This window comes from Barbus barbus, assembly GCF_936440315.1.
Source record: "Barbus barbus genome assembly, chromosome: 7".
Taxonomy (NCBI): domain Eukaryota; kingdom Metazoa; phylum Chordata; class Actinopteri; order Cypriniformes; family Cyprinidae; genus Barbus; species Barbus barbus.
Window position 1 is genome coordinate 5,965,327 of NC_136735.1, and position 19,092 is coordinate 5,984,418.

The 19,092-nt window shown below is 39.2% G+C and overlaps 2 protein-coding genes across 4 annotated transcripts; both read right to left on the bottom strand.

Moving 5' to 3' along the window:
- Positions 1-124: 124 nt before the first annotated feature.
- Positions 125-4,889, bottom strand: LOC306872702 (actin, alpha skeletal muscle 2). Of its 2 annotated transcripts, none has more exons than XM_079421460.1 (7): positions 4,674-4,889; positions 3,326-3,465; positions 2,895-3,219; positions 2,183-2,344; positions 1,903-2,094; positions 1,631-1,812; positions 125-634 (listed from the first exon to the last, which is right to left on the bottom strand). In XM_079421460.1, exons 2-7 carry the CDS (start codon positions 3,452-3,454, stop codon positions 491-493), a joined length of 1,134 nt encoding a protein of 377 aa, XP_079277586.1. In that variant the 5' UTR covers positions 3,455-3,465; positions 4,674-4,889; the 3' UTR covers positions 125-490. The 2 variants fall into 2 exon arrangements, with proteins under 2 accessions (XP_079277586.1, XP_079277585.1); XM_079421459.1 differs by having other exon boundaries at positions 4,603-4,870.
- A 1,645-nt stretch (positions 4,890-6,534) lies between these two features.
- LOC306872346 (nuclear pore complex protein Nup133-like) lies at positions 6,535-18,223 on the bottom strand. Of its 2 annotated transcripts, none has more exons than XM_079420855.1 (26): positions 17,874-18,223; positions 17,310-17,425; positions 16,855-16,958; positions 16,667-16,771; positions 16,457-16,588; positions 15,820-15,990; positions 15,590-15,745; positions 14,728-14,798; positions 14,478-14,625; positions 14,230-14,380; positions 13,989-14,146; positions 12,930-13,021; positions 12,691-12,848; positions 12,004-12,098; positions 11,694-11,918; positions 11,500-11,619; positions 10,932-11,031; positions 9,845-10,096; positions 9,570-9,703; positions 8,629-8,787; positions 8,377-8,512; positions 7,920-8,038; positions 7,767-7,847; positions 7,611-7,684; positions 7,423-7,511; positions 6,535-7,210 (listed from the first exon to the last, which is right to left on the bottom strand). In XM_079420855.1, exons 1-26 carry the CDS (start codon positions 17,981-17,983, stop codon positions 7,074-7,076), a joined length of 3,393 nt encoding a protein of 1,130 aa, XP_079276981.1. In that variant the 5' UTR covers positions 17,984-18,223; the 3' UTR covers positions 6,535-7,073. The 2 variants fall into 2 exon arrangements, with proteins under 2 accessions (XP_079276981.1, XP_079276980.1); XM_079420854.1 differs by having other exon boundaries at positions 12,930-13,036; positions 17,874-18,216.
- Positions 18,224-19,092: the final 869 nt, after the last annotated feature.

Sequence of the window (19,092 nt, forward strand, 5' to 3'; positions counted from 1 at the left end):
AAGACTGTGTTATGTTAATCATCTGTAAACCATCGGAGAGGTTGGGTTAATATTGTTTAGTCTGTCTCAGTGTGGGCTGAAACCTAGTGTACTGTATGCTGAAATGACATATTCATTGACGAGTACCATGTTTAAAAATAGATTTTCAGTTTTATTTGTCTGTTGAAGTGTGATTTGTGTTGGTCATCAACTGGACCGGGTGTACAGTGGAACGTATGTCAGAGTCACTGGAATCTAAGGGAGCAGGGTCCTTCAATTTCAAACAGCATTCGCCAAAATACCAAGCCATGGAAGTCAGTAATAAATACATTTGTGTGCAATGAGAGCGCTTGGTATTTTTCTCTCCCTTGACATTTTCTCAGTTTATGCTTTTACTGCTCGCTTCTACGTCAATGCATAAATGACGACTGTAGAAAAGCTGTCCACAGGAGCAATGCACCATTGCTTGGTTCCTGAGCAGGAAGCAATGATAGGATGGTGAGCCAGGCGCTTAGAAGCACTTGCGGTGGACGATGCTGGGGCCGGCTTCATCGTATTCCTGCTTGGTGATCCACATCTGCTGGAAGGTGGACAGGGAGGCCAGGATGGAGCCGCCGATCCAGACGGAGTACTTGCGCTCAGGGGGAGCAATGATCTACAGAGGAGAAGAAGATAAAATATTACTCAGAAAACCAGTCTGTTGTTTTAAAGGGGTTATGAACTGAGAAATCAAAATTCTCTTGCTCTTTTGACATATAAGAGGTTATTGTACTGTAAAAAAAATATTATAAAAAAACTTTCTCATTAGTCTAAAAATTGCGTATATTGAAGGCAGTCTGTCAAAACGACAGCTTGGGGAATTTGCCACTTTTCTGGCGTAATAGGTGGCTAAGCATCGCCTCTGCAGAAGATCAACGCCTGCTTCTACATCGCTGCCTGTTTAGCCCCACCCACCGATTCGCACATATCGTGTAAACAAGAGCGTCAAATGAAACCAAACAATAAAGATGCTCCAAAGACAACAAGACGCTGTGCTGGGTCAAGTTGTGGAAAAACTGTTTGCGTTGTCTTCCTTCTAATCCCAACGTAAGGAAGGCGTGAACTTTATTTTTAATGAAGATCCAGACCGCCAGTAAGAACTTGGTCCTTTGTTCGCTTCATTTTACCACAGATTCGTTTACAAACTAGGCATAATTCGACAGCATTTTCAGAAAGACTGAAACTAAAAAAGGATGCCGTGCTGCCTATATTGGATCCGACAGCAATATCGCAACACAAAAGTGTGAGTGACCGTTTTCATTACATGATCACTATTGCTTTATCTGTTATTACAGATCGTTTGATATGTACGGAATATTTATGCGTTTTTAACCTAAATCACAGCAGCATCCATGTGTGAAGGGCGTAGGCTGTCAATGTGTTAGCCAATCATAGCAGTGAAGGGGGTCAAAAACAGGACAGAAAATAGCTTATTACTTCTAAATTATGGTGGTTTTTGATGTAAACAATTTTGATAACATTATAAGTGGACCTCAGAGAACAGTACAGTACAAAATAGTAAAAAAAAAAGGCAGTTCATGACCCCATTAAAGTCAACATGGAAAAACCAACACAGCAAAACCTTGAGTTTTATTGCTCTAGGCTGTATTACCTTTATCTTCATTGTGCTGGGAGCCAGGGCTGTGATCTCCTTCTGCATACGGTCAGCAATACCAGGGTACATTGTGGTACCACCAGACAGGACGTTGTTGGCATACAGGTCCTTTCTGATGTCGATATCGCACTTCATGATGCTGTTGTAAGCGGTTTCGTGAATGCCGGCAGACTCCATACCTGTGCAAGTGTTTTAAGAAGAGCATAGAAAGTGTTGGAGGACTAAAAGGTAAGACAACAACAGATAATATCACATGTTTTCAAACATACCAATGAAGGAAGGCTGGAACAGTGTCTCAGGGCAACGGAAACGCTCGTTACCGATGGTGATGACCTGACCGTCGGGAAGCTCGTAGCTCTTCTCGAGAGAGGACGATGAGGCGGCGGTGGCCATCTCATTCTCAAAGTCCAGGGCGACGTAGCAGAGCTTCTCCTTGATGTCACGGACAATCTCACGCTCGGCTGTGGTGGACGACAAAGCAAGAGTTGTTTATTTGGTCTGTTTCACACATGCTGGAAATATGCCAGTAAAAAGTGACCAGGTACACACCGGTTGTGACGAAAGAGTATCCGCGCTCAGTCAGGATCTTCATCAGGTAGTCTGTCAGATCGCGACCAGCCAAGTCCAGACGCATGATGGCGTGGGGAAGAGCGTAACCCTCATAGATGGGCACATTGTGGGTCACACCATCACCAGAGTCCAGCACAATACCTAATAACAGCCGGGAACAAGAAATCAGTCAGCCAGAACGTAAGCACGTTTGAATGCATAATTAGTCACAAATGTGACCAGTCATAAGTGTAAAATTTGAAATACATCATCTGAAAGCTGAATAAATAAGTTTTCCATTGATGTATGGTTTGTTAGGATCTGACAATATTTGGCTTAGATACAACTATTTGAAAATCTGGAATCTGAGGGTGCAAAAATTTTTTTTAAATATTGAGAAAATCGCCTTTAAAGTTGTCCAAATGAAGTTCTTAGCAATGCATATTACTAAACAAAAATTAAGTTTTGATATATTTACGGTAGGAAATATAGAACATGATCTTTACTTAATATCCTAATGATTTTTGGCATAAAAGAAAAATCGTTAATTTTGACCTATATAATGTATTGTTGGCTATTGCTACAAATATACCCCAGCGACTTAAGACTGGTTTTGTGCTCCAGGGTCACCAATATATTATTACAGTTGCTTTAAATGCACTGTGTGTAATTTCATAAATGTTGCTCTTTCATTTACAGCACGTTTTCTTACCGGTGGTACGGCCAGAAGCGTACAGGGACAGGACGGCCTGGATGGCCACGTACATGGCGGGGACGTTGAAGGTCTCAAACATGATCTGGGTCATCTTCTCCCGGTTAGCTTTGGGGTTCAGAGGGGCCTCGGTGAGCAGGGTTGGGTGCTCCTCAGGGGCCACGCGGAGCTCATTGTAGAAGGTGTGGTGCCAGATCTTCTCCATGTCGTCCCAGTTGGTGATGATGCCATGCTCAATTGGGTACTTCAGGGTCAGGATACCTCTCTTGCTCTGAGCCTCATCTCCAACGTAGGAGTCTTTCTGACCCATACCGACCATCACACCCTGAAGGGGAGCATTGAGTACAACATGATCAGAATAGCCCAAGGAAAACCCATACAATCATTCTCTCAATGACAAATACAAATCCAGTAAGGATCTGTGTATGTACCTGGTGACGTGGGCGGCCGACGATGGAAGGAAAGACGGCCCTGGGGGCGTCATCACCAGCGAAACCGGCCTTGACCAGGCCAGAGCCATTGTCGCACACCAGAGCTGTGGTCTCATCGTCGTCACACATCTTGATGGGTTCTACAAATAAAGTCAATGAGAAAAAGCCAATGAGGACACATCATTATCACTCAAACTGATTATTATAGCATACTAACAGTGTTGGGGAGTAACTAGTTACATGTAATTACAAAATAAATATAACTGTAATCAGGTAATCAAATTACAATTATGAAAATGTTAATGATTATAAAGGAGGTTACATCTGTTTTTTTCACACACACCCACACAGATTTAATTGATTTCTTTCATAAACTGCATATGAGACAGCAATGTTTCAGGAGTTTAGGACACAGAATAGGACACATGCTTATTTGATAACTGTTTTATTTCCTGCTTGGGTTTATGTATATGCTTTATTTTTTAGATCGACTGTTTTTTTCCAAGGCATTGATAAATGGTAGTGTTTCCTGTCATAGCTATGCAAATATTTGACTATTATTAAACTAGGCTAGCTATATCTTAAATCTGTATTTACCTCAGAACGATCTTAAAGTAAAAAGAGGTGCTAAAGTCAGATTTTTTGGTGGCTGTGCTTTAAAATTAAATAATTATAATCATAATTCAAGTGATGAAGGATTTTTGATGAAGTCTGACAGTAATCAGCGTTGAGTTCAACACTGCCTGCTTTAGATGTTTGCATTAGATATTCAGAAATGTAATCAGTTACATTAATAAAGTAATTGAAATAAATACTTATATTTATTTAAGTATTTACTTATAAATAAATTTTAAATAGTGTAACTTGTAATAACATATTAGTCGTCAATCCCAACACTACTAAAAAGCTCACTGTAATCTGAAACAGTTACATTTTTTATTGTCAAAAACGATTTGTATTTCCATTTGCACCAATATGATGCTAAATTAATTGCACACTGCATACTAACATAGGCCTAATTACAATTGCAGGTTTCTGATTTATTTAAAATAGCTAAACAAATAAATGCATGATTTTAATTGTTAAATGTACAGTTAATATATACAGAGAAAAGTTTATATGATTTCAGCCCTAAGGGAATAAAAAAAGTTACGACTTTTTTTAAAAGTCAAAGTCAAAAGCGAAACCGCTGTAAAATGAATAGCGGCAGATCCTTCCATTCACATCGTAAAGTTTCCAATTCTGAATCGCTGTTTTTATTCATCTAGTTTACTTACCTGTGGCTGTTTGTGCTCAGAGTCGCGAAGTCAAACTGAAGCGCCTGCTACACAGTGACATGTGCACGTACCATCTTATATACACCCGTCCTCTGCTTTCCTGCTCTTCGGACAGCCATTAAGGAATGTCCATGCATTCGAATGGAATTCTTCCCGATCCTCGTCCATATTTGGGTGTCGATGTGTCGAGCGGAGGGGCTCCATATATGGCGTTCCAGACCCCGAGCCTCAGCGGGCGGGCGGGCGGGCGCAGGGCCACCTCATGAGTGGGCTCAAAGGCCAACACTGGGCGTCTGTGGACTAGATCTCAATATAAGGACATGAGAGTGGGTTATGATTGTTTGTCATTAAATTTGACCAGTCCTGAAATTAACATGTCAATGAAATCGAGCTATAGCTACATTGGATGTAATACAAGCTGCTTTGGATAAAAGCTTTTGCCAAATGTATAAATGTAAATAGCTTATTTTTCCGTGGTGGTACATTGGACCACAAAACCAGTCATAAGGGTCCATTTTTAATTGAATAAATAAGCTTTCCATTGATGTATGGTTTGTTAGGATAGGACAATATTTGGCTGAGATACAACTATTTGAAAATCTGGAATGTGAGGGTGCAGAAAATCTAAATATGTTTTTTTTTTTTATCTAAAATTGCCTTTAAAGTTGTCTAAATTAAGTTCTTAGCAATGCATATTACTAATCAAAAATTAAGTATTGATATATTTACGGTAGGACATTCACAAAATATCTTCATGGAACATTTTGTTGGTTTTTGGCATAAAAGAAAAATTGATAATTTTGACCTGTATGGCTGGCTATTGCTACAAATATATCCGTGCGACTTAAGAATGGTTTTGTGGTCCAGGATTACATTTAGATATTATAGACGACTTTAATGATGACAGCAAAACCAGGTGTTATTAAAAATGTAAATTTTTTAATAACACATTTTTTGAAAGTCAGTTGCACTGGCAAAAAGTGGACGAGAACTGACCATTGTCAAGCCTATAAACATATGCATAATGGCTATAAGCATTTCTGAAATAAATGAGGGATTTAGTCAGTCTGTGGAACTGGGATAACAGTGTTCTCTTCAGCTTCTTCCTTTCCCATAGCAAGCCACAGAAGCAGAAACTGGATGAAGGAAAATCTTAAAATATACTATCATCAAAAGAAAGATGGCTATGTATTTTCTTCAGCTTGTTCATCAGCTGGCGTTATTGTAAAGAAGTGCTGTGAAATCATGGTTAAAGTATCACCAATGACCAATATTTTCAAAATAGACACTCAGCAACCCTCTCTGCCTTTCTGAGAACAGGATATTATAATGATGTTTTACCCTCTTTTATTTGGAGATGTTATTAAATTAGACAGTCATTAGATGACCATTAGACAAGCACGACCCTGTGGGCATCTCAGTGAAGTTTGATGCCAAGCCTAATGCCCCATCATAAACAAGCGAGCATCTAATTTCCTCCTTTAGTTCCAGACAGTTTATCTAATGTCCTTAGGGATTCCAGAGGCTCCCACCCCATATAGGGTGTCAGAGGACCCCCGTAAAGTGCTGCTTATTTACTACGGACACCACTAATTTTACCCTCTCTTCCCTATTTTTAGGAGCTCGGGAGACATTTGCTTCTCCATCAGTTCAGCTGCTCTTCTCACACCAGCTGCTGGAGGACGGAGAGGAGGAAGACTGAGTGGGAGCGACAGATGAATGAAAGACAAAAAGACATTCTCAAATAAAGCCTTGCCCAATTTGGACACTTAAGAATGTCTGGATTACTGCATTAGATATCCAACCAAGCAAATGCAGCCAAAACTTTTCTGAACCATTTGTGCATGATTTTAAATTTGATAAACTAGTGTTGGTGATGCATGAAGTCATCTGAACAGTCCATTAATGACAAACACAAATGAGCTTATTTTTCAATGTTATATCTATATTTACATCTTTTTTTGAGAAATGTCTTGTGCACTTGCTTCTATAAAATGGTCACCTTAATGCAACTTTTTGCCTGCTCAAAATTCAATATAAAAGACAATTTTGCATAAAATCCATACTTAGCAAAGCATAGTTATAATTACTGAATAAATGCATTTATGCCACTTCAGAAGTGCTTGTGTCACATTTGCAGAGTACATTTGATATTTTATCTAATGCAATGATGTTCAGGCATCTTAGAGTGTGGCCTAACAATCCAAATACTTTTGGGTTCACCATCTTTAAGAAAACACCATAAAACCCAAGCTAACATCTCCATTTGGTGAGCACCATTTGGCTTTGTTATTCTTTCTATCTTTGTCTTGCAGCAGAAGAAAACCAACAAGAACTGTCTGCCTTCAATTACAGAAATACAGTTTATTCAGGAAATCCACGTGTTGGATCATGTAATTATTATTTTTATGAAACAGTACAAAAAGTTGGAATATTACCAAGGCAACAATAAGCAGAAACAGAAAGTAATGTCATATATGAGCTTTCAGGAAGTGCTCGTAGTTGGCTCGCAGGAGGAACTCAAAGTATGGCTTTGATTTGAGACTCTCCAGCTCGTCTTCCTGCAGAAGATCCTTCACATCAGGCAGGTACGACTGCAGAGAAACACCTGTGGCCACAAACACAAAACACACTCTGACTGTATAGGCAGATTTTCCATCGTAATTCACTGGATGTCCTAAAGTAGGGTTGTCCATGCTTTGGTTGTAAGATACTATATTGTATATTTTATATCTGCTAAAAGCAAGTCTCAAATAAGCCCTAAACCACTTAGGAACCTCAAGACAAACTGCGAGTGTGTGATTAGCAGAGTCACTGTACCTTCCTGAATGAGTTTCTGTAGGATCTTGACGAAAGTGCTGTCTCTGGCTGCTTCTAGAGGATCATCATTATCATCAGACGACGACCAACTGCAACCAATCCATCAGTCAGTCATTGCAAGACCATTACAGTCAAGTAAAATGAAACCTCCACACTAATCTCATTGGAGTGAGATTTGAGATGCTCACCTCTCCTTCCAGTCTTTCTTCAAGGCTTTACTGAAGATCTCCCGTTTTAGGGCATCAATATCAAGCGCGTCCTCCTACAGGTGACGAATACACATCAGAAACATGTGTGCTCAGAAAAGAAACTTGTTTTTAATGTAGTCTATTATTGACAGATACCTCCTCTAAGTACTGCAGCAGATCGAGAGCTTTCTTAAAGTCGTACTCGTTGGCTCCACGGTTCTCATTGCAGATGTACAGCTGGAGACGAGGAAAAGAGACTTAAAATAAGACAAATGAGGAAGAAGCGCAGTGTTTTTGTGGTTTACTCACTTCAATGAGGTTACGAGGGCTCAGTAAAGGCATGCTGTCTGGGTTCAGCTGCTTCTCGTCCAGCAGCTGTTTAGGAAGAGTCTCCTGATGAAGGAGAAACCTCTCCTGCTCCACTATATCTGCACCAACACACATGGAAAAACACCAGACGACAACATTTCTATATCAGAAATAGTTAGGGCTCAAGAGATTATTTGGGGAGGGAAATGCAGTTCAGATTCGAATCCATGTCGCCCGCTTGATCACTACAGCTCAATGTGCTAATCACTAGGCCTGATAAACGGAGTATCAACTCCTATTATTCTGTGTCTACAGAAGAAAGATGCATCATTTGCTCCATGTTCTGCTGATGTACTAACAATAAAAATGCTTGTTGCGATGTGACAAAAACAGAACTCCATTTATATGGACTAAAACAGATCAAAGAGGCATTATGGCTTCCAAACACAAGACTGACCGTTCAGCTGTCTGCGGTGCACGGCTTCAGGTATGTCTGACGCCAGAGCTGTGAGTTTGCTGAGGGCCAGCAGGGTTTTCTTCTTGCTGAAGTACCGAGTCTCCATGTTGGCCTGACTGTACAGGGTACGATGGGCCTGTCGTAAAGAGAACAGAGCATTTATAACACTACAGTAACCGCGTGGTGTGCATTTTAATGTTTAAAAAAACTAAAAATGAAATAAGTATTTATTTTATTCCTTTATTCTCTTACTCGCTGATAGTCCTGCACATGTATGTCATGCAGCCAGCTGAGGTGATCGTGAGCCTGCAGGAAGCTGGCCAGCTGCTGGTGTGTCGCTGTTGGCTGAGACAGCAGCTTCCCTCTCTTGCCTTTCTCCATGTACCAGCGGAACAGGAAGTCAGCGAAGTTCTACAGGAAACAGGGAGGGCTGTGAGTAAATGCATTTGGCACAGGTACCGTAAACAACTGTGATTACATTATATTTTTCTTAGAACTGCATTGCAAGAATTTCAAAGTGTCCATATGCAATACTCTTTAATTAAACAAAAGAGAGTTCTACAATTATTAAAATATTCTCTACTAGCCAAAAGCTACACTATCCAGAAGCATCTGTTGATAACAGAGTAACGGTTAGTTTGGGATCGCTGAGATTTTTAAAAAGGTTTGTGAAAGAAGCCTCTTATGCTCATCATGGCTGCATTTATTTGATCAAAATGAACAAACTTTAAAGATTATGAAATATTATATACAATTTAAAATAACCGCTTTGTAATTTATTCTTCTGATGATAAAGCTGAATTTTCAGCATCATTACTCCAGTCTTCAGTGTCACATGATCCTTCTGGAATCACTCTAATATACTGATTTACTGCTCAAGAAATTTCTGATTATTATCAATGTTGAAAATATTGTTATTATCAATGTTGTGCTGCTTCATGTTTTTGTGAAAACCATGATACACTGTTTCAGGAATCTTTGATGAATAGAAAGTTCAAAAGAACTTTTTTTTTAAATAGCAATCTTTCTAAGATTAAACATGTCTTTACTGTCTCTTTTGATCAATTTAATGCATCCTTGATAACTAAAAGTACTCATATATATATATAATTACACAGACCCAAAACTTCAGAACGATAGTGTATATGGTTTGTGTTGACATTTCAGAGTTGTTGGGCCGGTGGGTTTGTTACCTGATCAGCGAATTTGACCATGTACTGCTGTAGACGACTCTGGTTATCCGTCCGCTCGCACAACTGCACCAATATATCAAAGTCACAGTATTTCTCCGCCAGCGCCGCAACCCACTGATGCTGACCCAACTCCACTGCCACAATCACAGACAACACAAAGATATTAAGCACATAATCTGCTCCGATTTGCATCTTATTCTGGCCACACAAACAGCAAGAGACCATCTGACTGACACGTAAAAGTGACCAATCACAAAACAGCAATGTAAGCTCACAGAGAGGTGCGAGCAGCTCCGAGCGTTTCTGCGTGTACTCATTCTCCAGCGTGACGTAGCGCTCCTGTTGTCCGGCACGGCGGAGAGACATGAGCTGAGCCACGTAACCACTCAACAGAGAGTCCAGCAGTGCCACCAGCTGCTCGGTCAGCACGGCACGCAGCTCCACGTCTGCGTGAGGATACGCCGCGTGCAGGATCAGCTCGTGCTGCCGCGTGATGATGGTCCGGACTCCGGCCGCTCCTCCTGAGGCTGAGAGGAAGAAACTATGACGCTCATACTGGTGGAGAGCTGCTCTTGCGTTTATACTAGGGATGCAACGATTCACTCAACTCGCAATTTGATTTTCTCACGATTTTTTATAACAAAATGTGATTGAAGACATTGTACAGTCCTTTTATTAGGCTATTGCTGTACATTTATTTGTGAAATTGAAATATAACATAACTAAATTGAAATTTTAAAACAAACCCCAAATCAACCAAGCAAGTTGCACAAATAAAAGAAATCTCTTCATATATACAAACTAAGGTTTTGTCTGTGCTCTTTCTATTTAAAATTAGAGGAAACCTCTGCATTTTAATCAAGATTCAAACAAAGATGCGGCGTACCTGCAGCGTGAGCAGTTTTTAATCTAAATTAGACTAGAATTTCAAAATTTGAAGCAAAAACAGAATGGTCTGACTTCAGTTTTGTGAAACTATACTACATAAAACACATCTGAAGGAAACCGCATACATGCTGAATGAGACGCAGGTTCAGTCTCTGACAGCAGGTGGCGCTTATGAACAGCAATGATACAGCGTTTCCTGGGTTACCACTGTGAACAAAGCAGAGCTGCGCTTATAAACACTACTGCATGGTTCAGAGGCAAGATGAAAAGAAAATACCCTGTAAACTTTTCTAAAGACAGTCAGTTCCCCTCAGACACACATTCATATAAACTCCTACTCCAATTGAATCGCGATTTGTTTGGCATCTCAACTGATTTGAATCGATTTTCAACCGGCTCGCGGTTCATCGTTGCATCCCTAGTTTATAGTGCTGTTGCTGTCAGAAAATAAACAGTCCTGTCAGGTGTGTTTACCTGTCCATGGGATGTACTCTGGCTCCGGGCCGCAGTTCTCTCGCGCTCTGTACAGAGATGCTTTGGACTCTCGGTACTGCGCTGCTGCTTGAAGCATATCCTTCAACACAAAACATGATGATTATTCATCTCTCAAACTCGGAGACCAGGAAGATGATGTGTAAAATATTCTTTCGAGCCCTGTGAATTTAAAATTGAGGATTTGTCTATGTATATTAGCCTTTTAATCTGGAGTCTTGTGGGCTGCAAGGTGGTCAGTAGAATTGTTTTAGACAAAATATTTCTCTGTCACTTTTTAAAAAAAAATTATTTTGTTGTCATAACATTATGCTTATGATTTTTTCGCACAGTATAAAATTGATAAAAGCCTTGGTATGAAAGTTTGAAATCCCTGTGCTTCTAATTACTCATAAAATACATTTTATGCAAATATATGCTACTAATATATGCCTCTCTATCTTTGGGAGAAAAAAATAAATAAATTGTTAGATTTATTCAACCTGGCCCTATGATTTGAGATCTGAGTGCATGAATTAAAAAATAGGTGAAAATGAAAATTGCTGTGCACCTTGACAATGTCATTGACGTTGAGCACCACCTCGGCCCACCTGGCGGCATCTGAATGCTCTTTTAAAGCTTTTTCCTCTTCATCCAACAGACACTCAAAGATGGAGGAGATCTGAGCCACCTGGAGACACAAGCATGAGATAAAGCAGAGAAAAATAGATATATTCTCCATTCCAGCTTGCTGAAGTCCAGCACCTCTCTGAAGAACACGTCCGCAGGCGTGAGGTTGGACAGTATGTCGGTGTTGCTCTTCTTCAGTGCTGACAGGATGGCCGTGTTCACCAGGTCTGGATGCTTGGCATGATGGTTCTTCAGCACGATGGCGGCCGAGAGCTTCTCTGCATGTTCGCAGAGCAAGAGCCGCGTGGCCATCGGGGACATGCGCACCGTTGTGGAAGTGAGGCGGTCTAGAAGACCTGTCTGTAGAGCAGAGAGAAAGAAAGAGCATTGCTAAATACTGTGAGGAGGATGAAAGAGTGTCTCATTTTCTGTGCATCTGAGGAACCTGTAGCAGGAAGTCCATGAGGCAGCGGTGGGCTTTCATCTTATCCTCCAACTGATGCAGCAGGATCAGTGATGTCAGTGTAAATCCAGCACCCTCTACAGGACAAAACACACAAATGTACAAATCCACCGGGGTCCAAAATGAACAACTTTTACCTCTGGATTTACCATCTTAAGTTCAACTTTTAACTACATTTTTTTTTTTAAAACACTCCAAGTAACAACACATATGTAGAATATTCTCCACAATAAACCACAAAAACAAAAAAAAAGGAACAAAATCACAATGTGTCTGATTTTTTGTGACTTAGCTGGCTCATATATTAAGACAAAAGAGCTAAATAATTTTAAAAAGATTATTCTACTAAAAAAAGCAATAGTATTTATTAAATATGTTGCATTTTTTAAGAGGAATTATATTTTAATTATTTATACTAAATAATACATATAAATTAATTATGGAAAACAATTGATTTTTGTATAAATATAATGTATTAATTATAGAAATACAAACATGATTTCTTAATAATAAATTTATTAATTAAATAATTAATAAAAATAATGAAAAATACGCTCTCATCGTTGGCAAGAAATCTTTATGGCCGGAAGATTTTCTAAATTATCTTGTATAATTTTGGACTGTTTTAATGAACTTTAGTTTATCAGCCACAATGAAAGGTTTTCTCACCGTCAGGAACAGACTCGGCCCAGCGTGGGTCACATGCAGGGTAGTCGTCCACCAGATCCAGGTCAATCTGGGTCACGACGGCATCCAGCTCTGCACCTCCCTCTCCGTCGCTGGGGAAGAGCTCGTCCACCATGCTCTGAGCTCCAACCAGATCATGACTGCAGAGCAAAGCACAGCAGAGCATCTGTGAGCGGAAGCCACTGACTCAACAGTCACAAACACAAGTGAAGGAAACTCACCGGCAGAACTGCAGGAACGCTTGCTTCAGCAGCTTCGTTTTGTCCTCCTGGGCCACTATATCTACTTTAGGTGGTGTGTCTAATGGGGTGCCCTGAAAAGATACTTCCTTGAATAAATCAAAACATTATAAATGTATTCATACATGCATACATACACATTTTATATATTACATATATATATATATATATATATATATATATAAACATACACATACATACAAGAGACTAGTTCATAAATACACAAAAATCTGCCAAATAATTATAATTAAGAAATATATAATTATATTTAACTTTATTTCTAGTTATAGAAATTATATACATATTTTTTGTTTACCAGAGACTAGCTCATTAATACACAATAGACGGAAATAATGAATAAAATACTTCAAATATAATAAACAGGTTTAAATGTATAATTTAATATAATGGATTGCCCTAAAAAAACTGATTTACAGTGACTTAAATAAATTAAAATATTGTAAACTTCTATATACATATAAATGACATCTAATTTACCAGAAACTAGTTCATGAATGCACAAAACACTGTGAAATTCATAAAATATAATAAATGTTTACATTTATAATATTTCAATTTATAATGAAATGCCATGAAAAGATAAAACAAATCCTGTATTAAGTCACTTAAATAAATTAAAACATTATACATTTCTATATACGTATAAATTATATATTTTTGCCAGTTCATGAATACACAAAAAAAAGCCAAATAATTCAAAACAATCTTTTTAAATAATATTTATATTTATGACAATATAAATTATAATGAAGTGTCCTGAAAAAAAAAATCTGATTTCTAAATTCAAAATGATCTTTTTAAAATAAAATATTTATATTTTTAAATGTATAATGTCTTAAATTATAATGAGTGCCCTGAAGAGATGAAAAATATTTTCTGATTTCTAGCTACGTGAATAAACATCATGCATTGTGAATATATAATATATATATATATAAATACACACATATATATATATATATATATTAAAAAAAATGTGTATAAAATATTATTAGGCCTCTAAGTAAACTGTGTCCAGACCTCAGGTCCAGGTCCAGCCACTGAGGTGCAGAGCGAGTCCTCCATGGTCTCAGGCAGGAGGGAAGCACTTTCTCTCGCTAAAACAGCAACCAGCCCGCTGTTCTGAGAGAAAAACACCGGCAGACCGGCACACACCCCACCCCCTCGGATACGGTCACCTGCAGAACAGGAAAAACAATGGAGATGAACTACAGGAGGAAGACCAGCTACTTCATTAGTCTTCTCCGTCCGAGGGCTGTACCTGGAGAGCTGAAGGAGATCTTCTCCTCGGCGAGTCCTCCGCGTCCAGCTCCAGTGCTGCAGGTGAACACCAGCTCCTCGTTATAGAGGTACGCCGCAGGACTCGACGGATCAGGCAACACCAAACGCGTCTTCTGCAGCTCCTCCTCACTCTGACGCACAAAACCAGAGCTCAACTCATTCGGTTCATAATCCAGGAAGATCACAGTCTAAAGATTCAGATCATTTGACTACGGCTGAACGCTGTACCTGGAAGGGCGGGTTGTATTTGGTGACCTCCACAGTGAGCAGGTCTGGGGACGGCGCTGTGCTTTCTGCAAGAGTGACCAGGCAGAAATACGCCACACATGGAGTGTCGCCCGGATGCCACGCCGCTGCCAACAGCACCAGCCCCGCTCTGAAGAGACGCACAACATGTGACTGTATAATGCTGCCAATCCTGCATGTACTGTCTGTGTATTACAGATTCAGCTGATTATTCGGCTTCATATTCACTCACTTGCTGTACTGCATGTCCAGATAAGAGACATTCACTCCTTTCTTGATCTCAGAGTAGTTACTTTCTGAGTCCTATAAGACAAGGAAAGGATATTCCATAAGCACACATCTATATATGACACATTATATTAAGAAATTGAAAGAAATGAATACTTTTATTCAGCAAGGATCAGTGTTGGGTAAGTTACTCTAAAAAGTAATTAATTACTAGTTACTAATTACTTTCTAAATTCTGTTCTAAAAAGTACAGAGTATAACAAATCTAAAAGCTGTGTTGCTCATTTCACATGCAGATAGGGCATTTGGGGCACAGCAGTAAAAAATATTTCTAAAAGGCAGAAAACGGGTAGAAAATGGTTATTAAAGAAGAAAAAAAAGGGCTGTTTTTGCACAAAAACCTTACTATTATACACTACCACTCAAATGTTTGTAATAATTCATATTTTTATATGTTTTTAAAAGAAGACTCTTCTGCTAAACAAGGTTGCATTTATTTAATAAAAACAGTAAAAACTGTAATATTGTGAAATATTATTACAATTTAAAATAACTGTTTTCTATATGATTATATTTTAAAATGTATTTTTCCCCCTTGCAATCAAAGCTGAATTTTCAGCATCATTACTCCAGTCTTCAGAGTCACATGATCCTTCAGAAATCATTCTAATATGCTGATTGCTGCTCAAGAAACATTACTTATTATTATCAATGTTGAAAACTGTTGTGCTGCTCGATATTTTTGTGGAACGAAAACACTGACCCCTTTAGCTCTGGTTCTATGCCATGACCTGAATTTATTTTATCAGATGAAGTTCATAAAATCATGTTAATAATTCTAGAAGCTTCCACCAAAGGTTTCTGACCCAGATGGCGTCGGTGATGCTGTCTGTGATGATCTGACTGGTGCTCCAGCTCAACACCTGCGTCTCACTGTTCTCATCCACCTCCCATTTACTGAGGCCACACGAGCTGAGAGAGTACAGACAGCCGGTCTCCTTCACCCACAGCACACTGAACACCTGAGGAGACAAGTGTCCCGTCAGTGTCTGAACACACGATCTGCTTCCACCTCTAAACAACACACGACACTGACCGTGAGGTCGGCCGGCTGGCCGCGGATGCCGAACAGGCTGGAAACCCTGCGTCCGATGCCAGACAGCATGCCCTGACCCTGCTGCACTGGTCTCTGGTGCAGTTTACCGGAAGAGTCCGGAGCGAGCCGGAGCAGGTGACCATGGTACGATGAGACGATGAAACTCCCGCCCTGAAACAGCAAGAGAAAACACCTCATGATTAGAGCTAGAAGACGGGTTTATTGAAAATGCAAATTCATTCTCTGCCAGCAGGAGGCGCTTCTGGAGCAGCAGAAACAACGGTTTCCATGGTAACGGCTGTAATCAAAGCAGAGCTGCGCTCATAAATGCTGCTTCATCAGAGAAAATTAAAATGCCATGTAAACTTTTCTGAAGAGAATTGGTTCCCTTCAAAGATACATTCTTATAAAACAGCCGCGCCACATTTTGATTTTGAAACGTGCAGTGCTCATGTTTATTCAACGAAGTATGGGAAACACTGGTAATGTATACTGAAATATCAGAAATGTGTTTAAAAATCATATCACCGTTACTGAAAAAAATTATATTGTGATATTGATATTGAATTACTGTCCAGCCCTAGAAGAGATATGAAAATAAAAGCTTCTGCACTCCTCGTTCTGCCTGATTGCACACCTTTACTGCTGTGACGTAGTTGCACACGTGTCCACCCAGATCCAGAGACGTCTCAGTGTAAGTCCCATCGTGAGCCAGACTGGGCCAAAACCGAGCCGAACCGTCTGGAGACACGGCCAATACACTGATAGCCTGTGAAAAACACATTTGCATTCATGTTTGCATCAGAAATCTCCACTGATTATAATGTTCAGAGCTGCATAGGCTCACCTGAGTGGGTGCAGACTCAAGTGGACTGGAGGAAGTGATGGAGATGAGGTCAGCGCTGTACACAAACTCACTGGAAGGCAGCTGGAGGTCTTTACACACCGACAGCTGCAATGACAGCAAGAGCACAACGTCTGTACAGCAAAGTTTGCCAGCAAATTCAGCTCCAAGCAATTGTGCCTCTTTCTGACCTTTGCCACAGACGTCTGAGACACTTTCCAGATGATCAGCCGTTCTCCACAAACCATCCACGTCCAGCCGGACGCCTCCACCTTCACAGAGATCTGATCATCCACTGCAATAGACACAGCATCACACTGAAAACCCTTCACACCAGTATATCCAGAGACTATTAATTACTAGTCTTACTTTTATCCTACAAACCCGCCATTTAAAATTTCTACAAATCAGCCCCGAGAGATTGCTAGTGGGAAACCACTGAAATGTCTAAGCACTTTACTGAAATCAAAGGACTTTTGATCGAATCCCTTGTTGATTCACAAAGGTTTTGAAGCTTCATAAAGCAGTGTTTCAAAAGTGCCCATCACTAGTTTGAATGCACTTATGAGTAGGGCACTTATGAGGTAGGCAGCTCACTAGGTTTTCAAACACATCCTCTGGTAAAGTTAAAGACCCCAATCTTTACCGTCGGCCATGGTCAGCGCCTCCATGACTTTGACAGGCAGAGATGATCCGAAAGTCTGAACGTCAAAATTATACAACTCGCCAGCTGCATGACTCTGAACCCTGGTGGGAGTAGATCTGGAGATACACAAATCAACTTAAAATAAAAAAGTGAGCTGAAATGGGTTATATTTAGTTTTTACTTAATTTATTTCTATAAGCTACCTTTTTTCTTACAAAAAAAAATGGCTTATGATTTGTTTTAAAGACAAGAGTTATTGCATTTACAAAACAACAATAAGAAAATCAAATATATTACTTCATTATTTTATAATAGAATAAAATATATTAAATATAAAGCGAAAAATTTATATGTATATTACGTGTAACTAAAGAAATTATTTTATTACAAAATGACTGTGATGGTCTCAGATAGTACTGATATGTAACAAGGTACTGAAGAAGTGAAGAATTATCATATTTATGTAGCATGGCATTCACTTGCTACTCAAAAAACAATAGCATGGTGCATGTTTAGAAAGCATGGTAAATGTAGCGTGCCCTGTCTGAGTTTACTCTGTTGTACCTGGCTGTGACAGCGGCGCGGCGCGGAGAGAACAGCAGCCCGCTCTTCCGAGCGCCGGTCCTGGGCGCCTGTCTGCGGCCTGAGCTCGGGGTGCCGCGGGGACTGAACATACTGTCGTGGCGGACTGTTTACAAGAGACGAAGCGCGTTCAGAAACAACGAGATTTGGAAACCTTTAGGCGCACACAATGTGCGTCATGCGCATGCGCACGTGCTGCTGATCCTGAAACCGCTTTCAAACTCTTCTCACATTGAATGAATAGTGTGTTTAGCGATAAAACTGATTCTGGGTCAGCGTTACAGAACAAGCGTTTGACAACCACACCACAAGGATTGGTGGCTTCTTCTTCTGGTGTTTTATGGCGGGTTGGCAAGCCAACGAAACAAGGTGCATTACCGCCACCTACTGATCTGGAGCGAGAAGTGTGCGTCTAGAGAGAGAGAGAGAGAGAGTTTTTCAGGTATTTTAAATAATATTTAATGCACTCTTCATTGCTTTGATCCGTTTCCTAGCAATACTTCAATACTTTTAGAGAAGTATTATCAACTCACAGCCATCCTAATTCTTGAATTAACTGAAATCTCTCCCATTCATATGCAGAACACTCAAAAACAATAGGATTGGTGTGGTGGCTGTTTCACTTCAAGCTCTGTGTTTTTATACTGTATTTACATTGAAATATGCTAAATAGTAAAATTAAAATTATAATAACTCAAGCGTATCTGCACCCAAATCTATCCAGCTCAACATTATAATGTCTTCTTTATTTCTACATCTTAAACTACAATATAAATAAATAAATGAAATATTATACATTTAAAAAAATCGAATAATAAATAATACAAATAACACTTAAAATATCATTTGTCTTTTTATTTATGTATAAATTTAGCTTTTATGTTTATTTTATACATGCATATTTTATTAACTGGAGGGATGTGAATTTAAATGTATATTAACAGTTTCATTAAATAAAAAGAAGTGCACCTTAAAATTATTCATTTAAAAAGATCGTCGCTTTATAAATATGACCATATATTTATTAAATAAAGATGATATATTTATAAGAATGTTAAATTACATAATGAATATAATTTTAATATAATGTAATATATGCCTATGTATATTTTCATCTTCATACTTAAATATGTATATGACAGATATGTATAAGAAAAACACATCTGCACAAATATAAAAGTGAAAGTGAACTCTTTGTAGG

Excerpts from the sequence above, each read along its gene's own strand:
- LOC306872702 (XM_079421460.1), bottom strand. The coding sequence starts at position 3,454 with ATGTGTGACGACGATGAGACCACAGCTCTGGTGTGCGACAATGGCTCT. Across the intron at positions 3,220-3,325 it reads TCGGCCGCCCACGTCACCAG|GGTGTGATGGTCGGTATGGG; the intron begins GTACATACACAG and ends GCTCCCCTTCAG. Across the intron at positions 2,345-2,894 it reads CGCTTCTGGCCGTACCACCG|GTATTGTGCTGGACTCTGGT; the intron begins GTAAGAAAACGT and ends GGCTGTTATTAG.
- LOC306872346 (XM_079420854.1), bottom strand. The coding sequence starts at position 17,983 with ATGTTCAGTCCCCGCGGCACCCCGAGCTCAGGCCGCAGACAGGCGCCC. Across the intron at positions 11,620-11,693 it reads CGGACGTGTTCTTCAGAGAG|GTGGCTCAGATCTCCTCCAT; the intron begins GTGCTGGACTTC and ends TTGTGTCTCCAG. Across the intron at positions 9,704-9,844 it reads GGAGCTGCTCGCACCTCTCT|TGGAGTTGGGTCAGCATCAG; the intron begins GTGAGCTTACAT and ends TGATTGTGGCAG.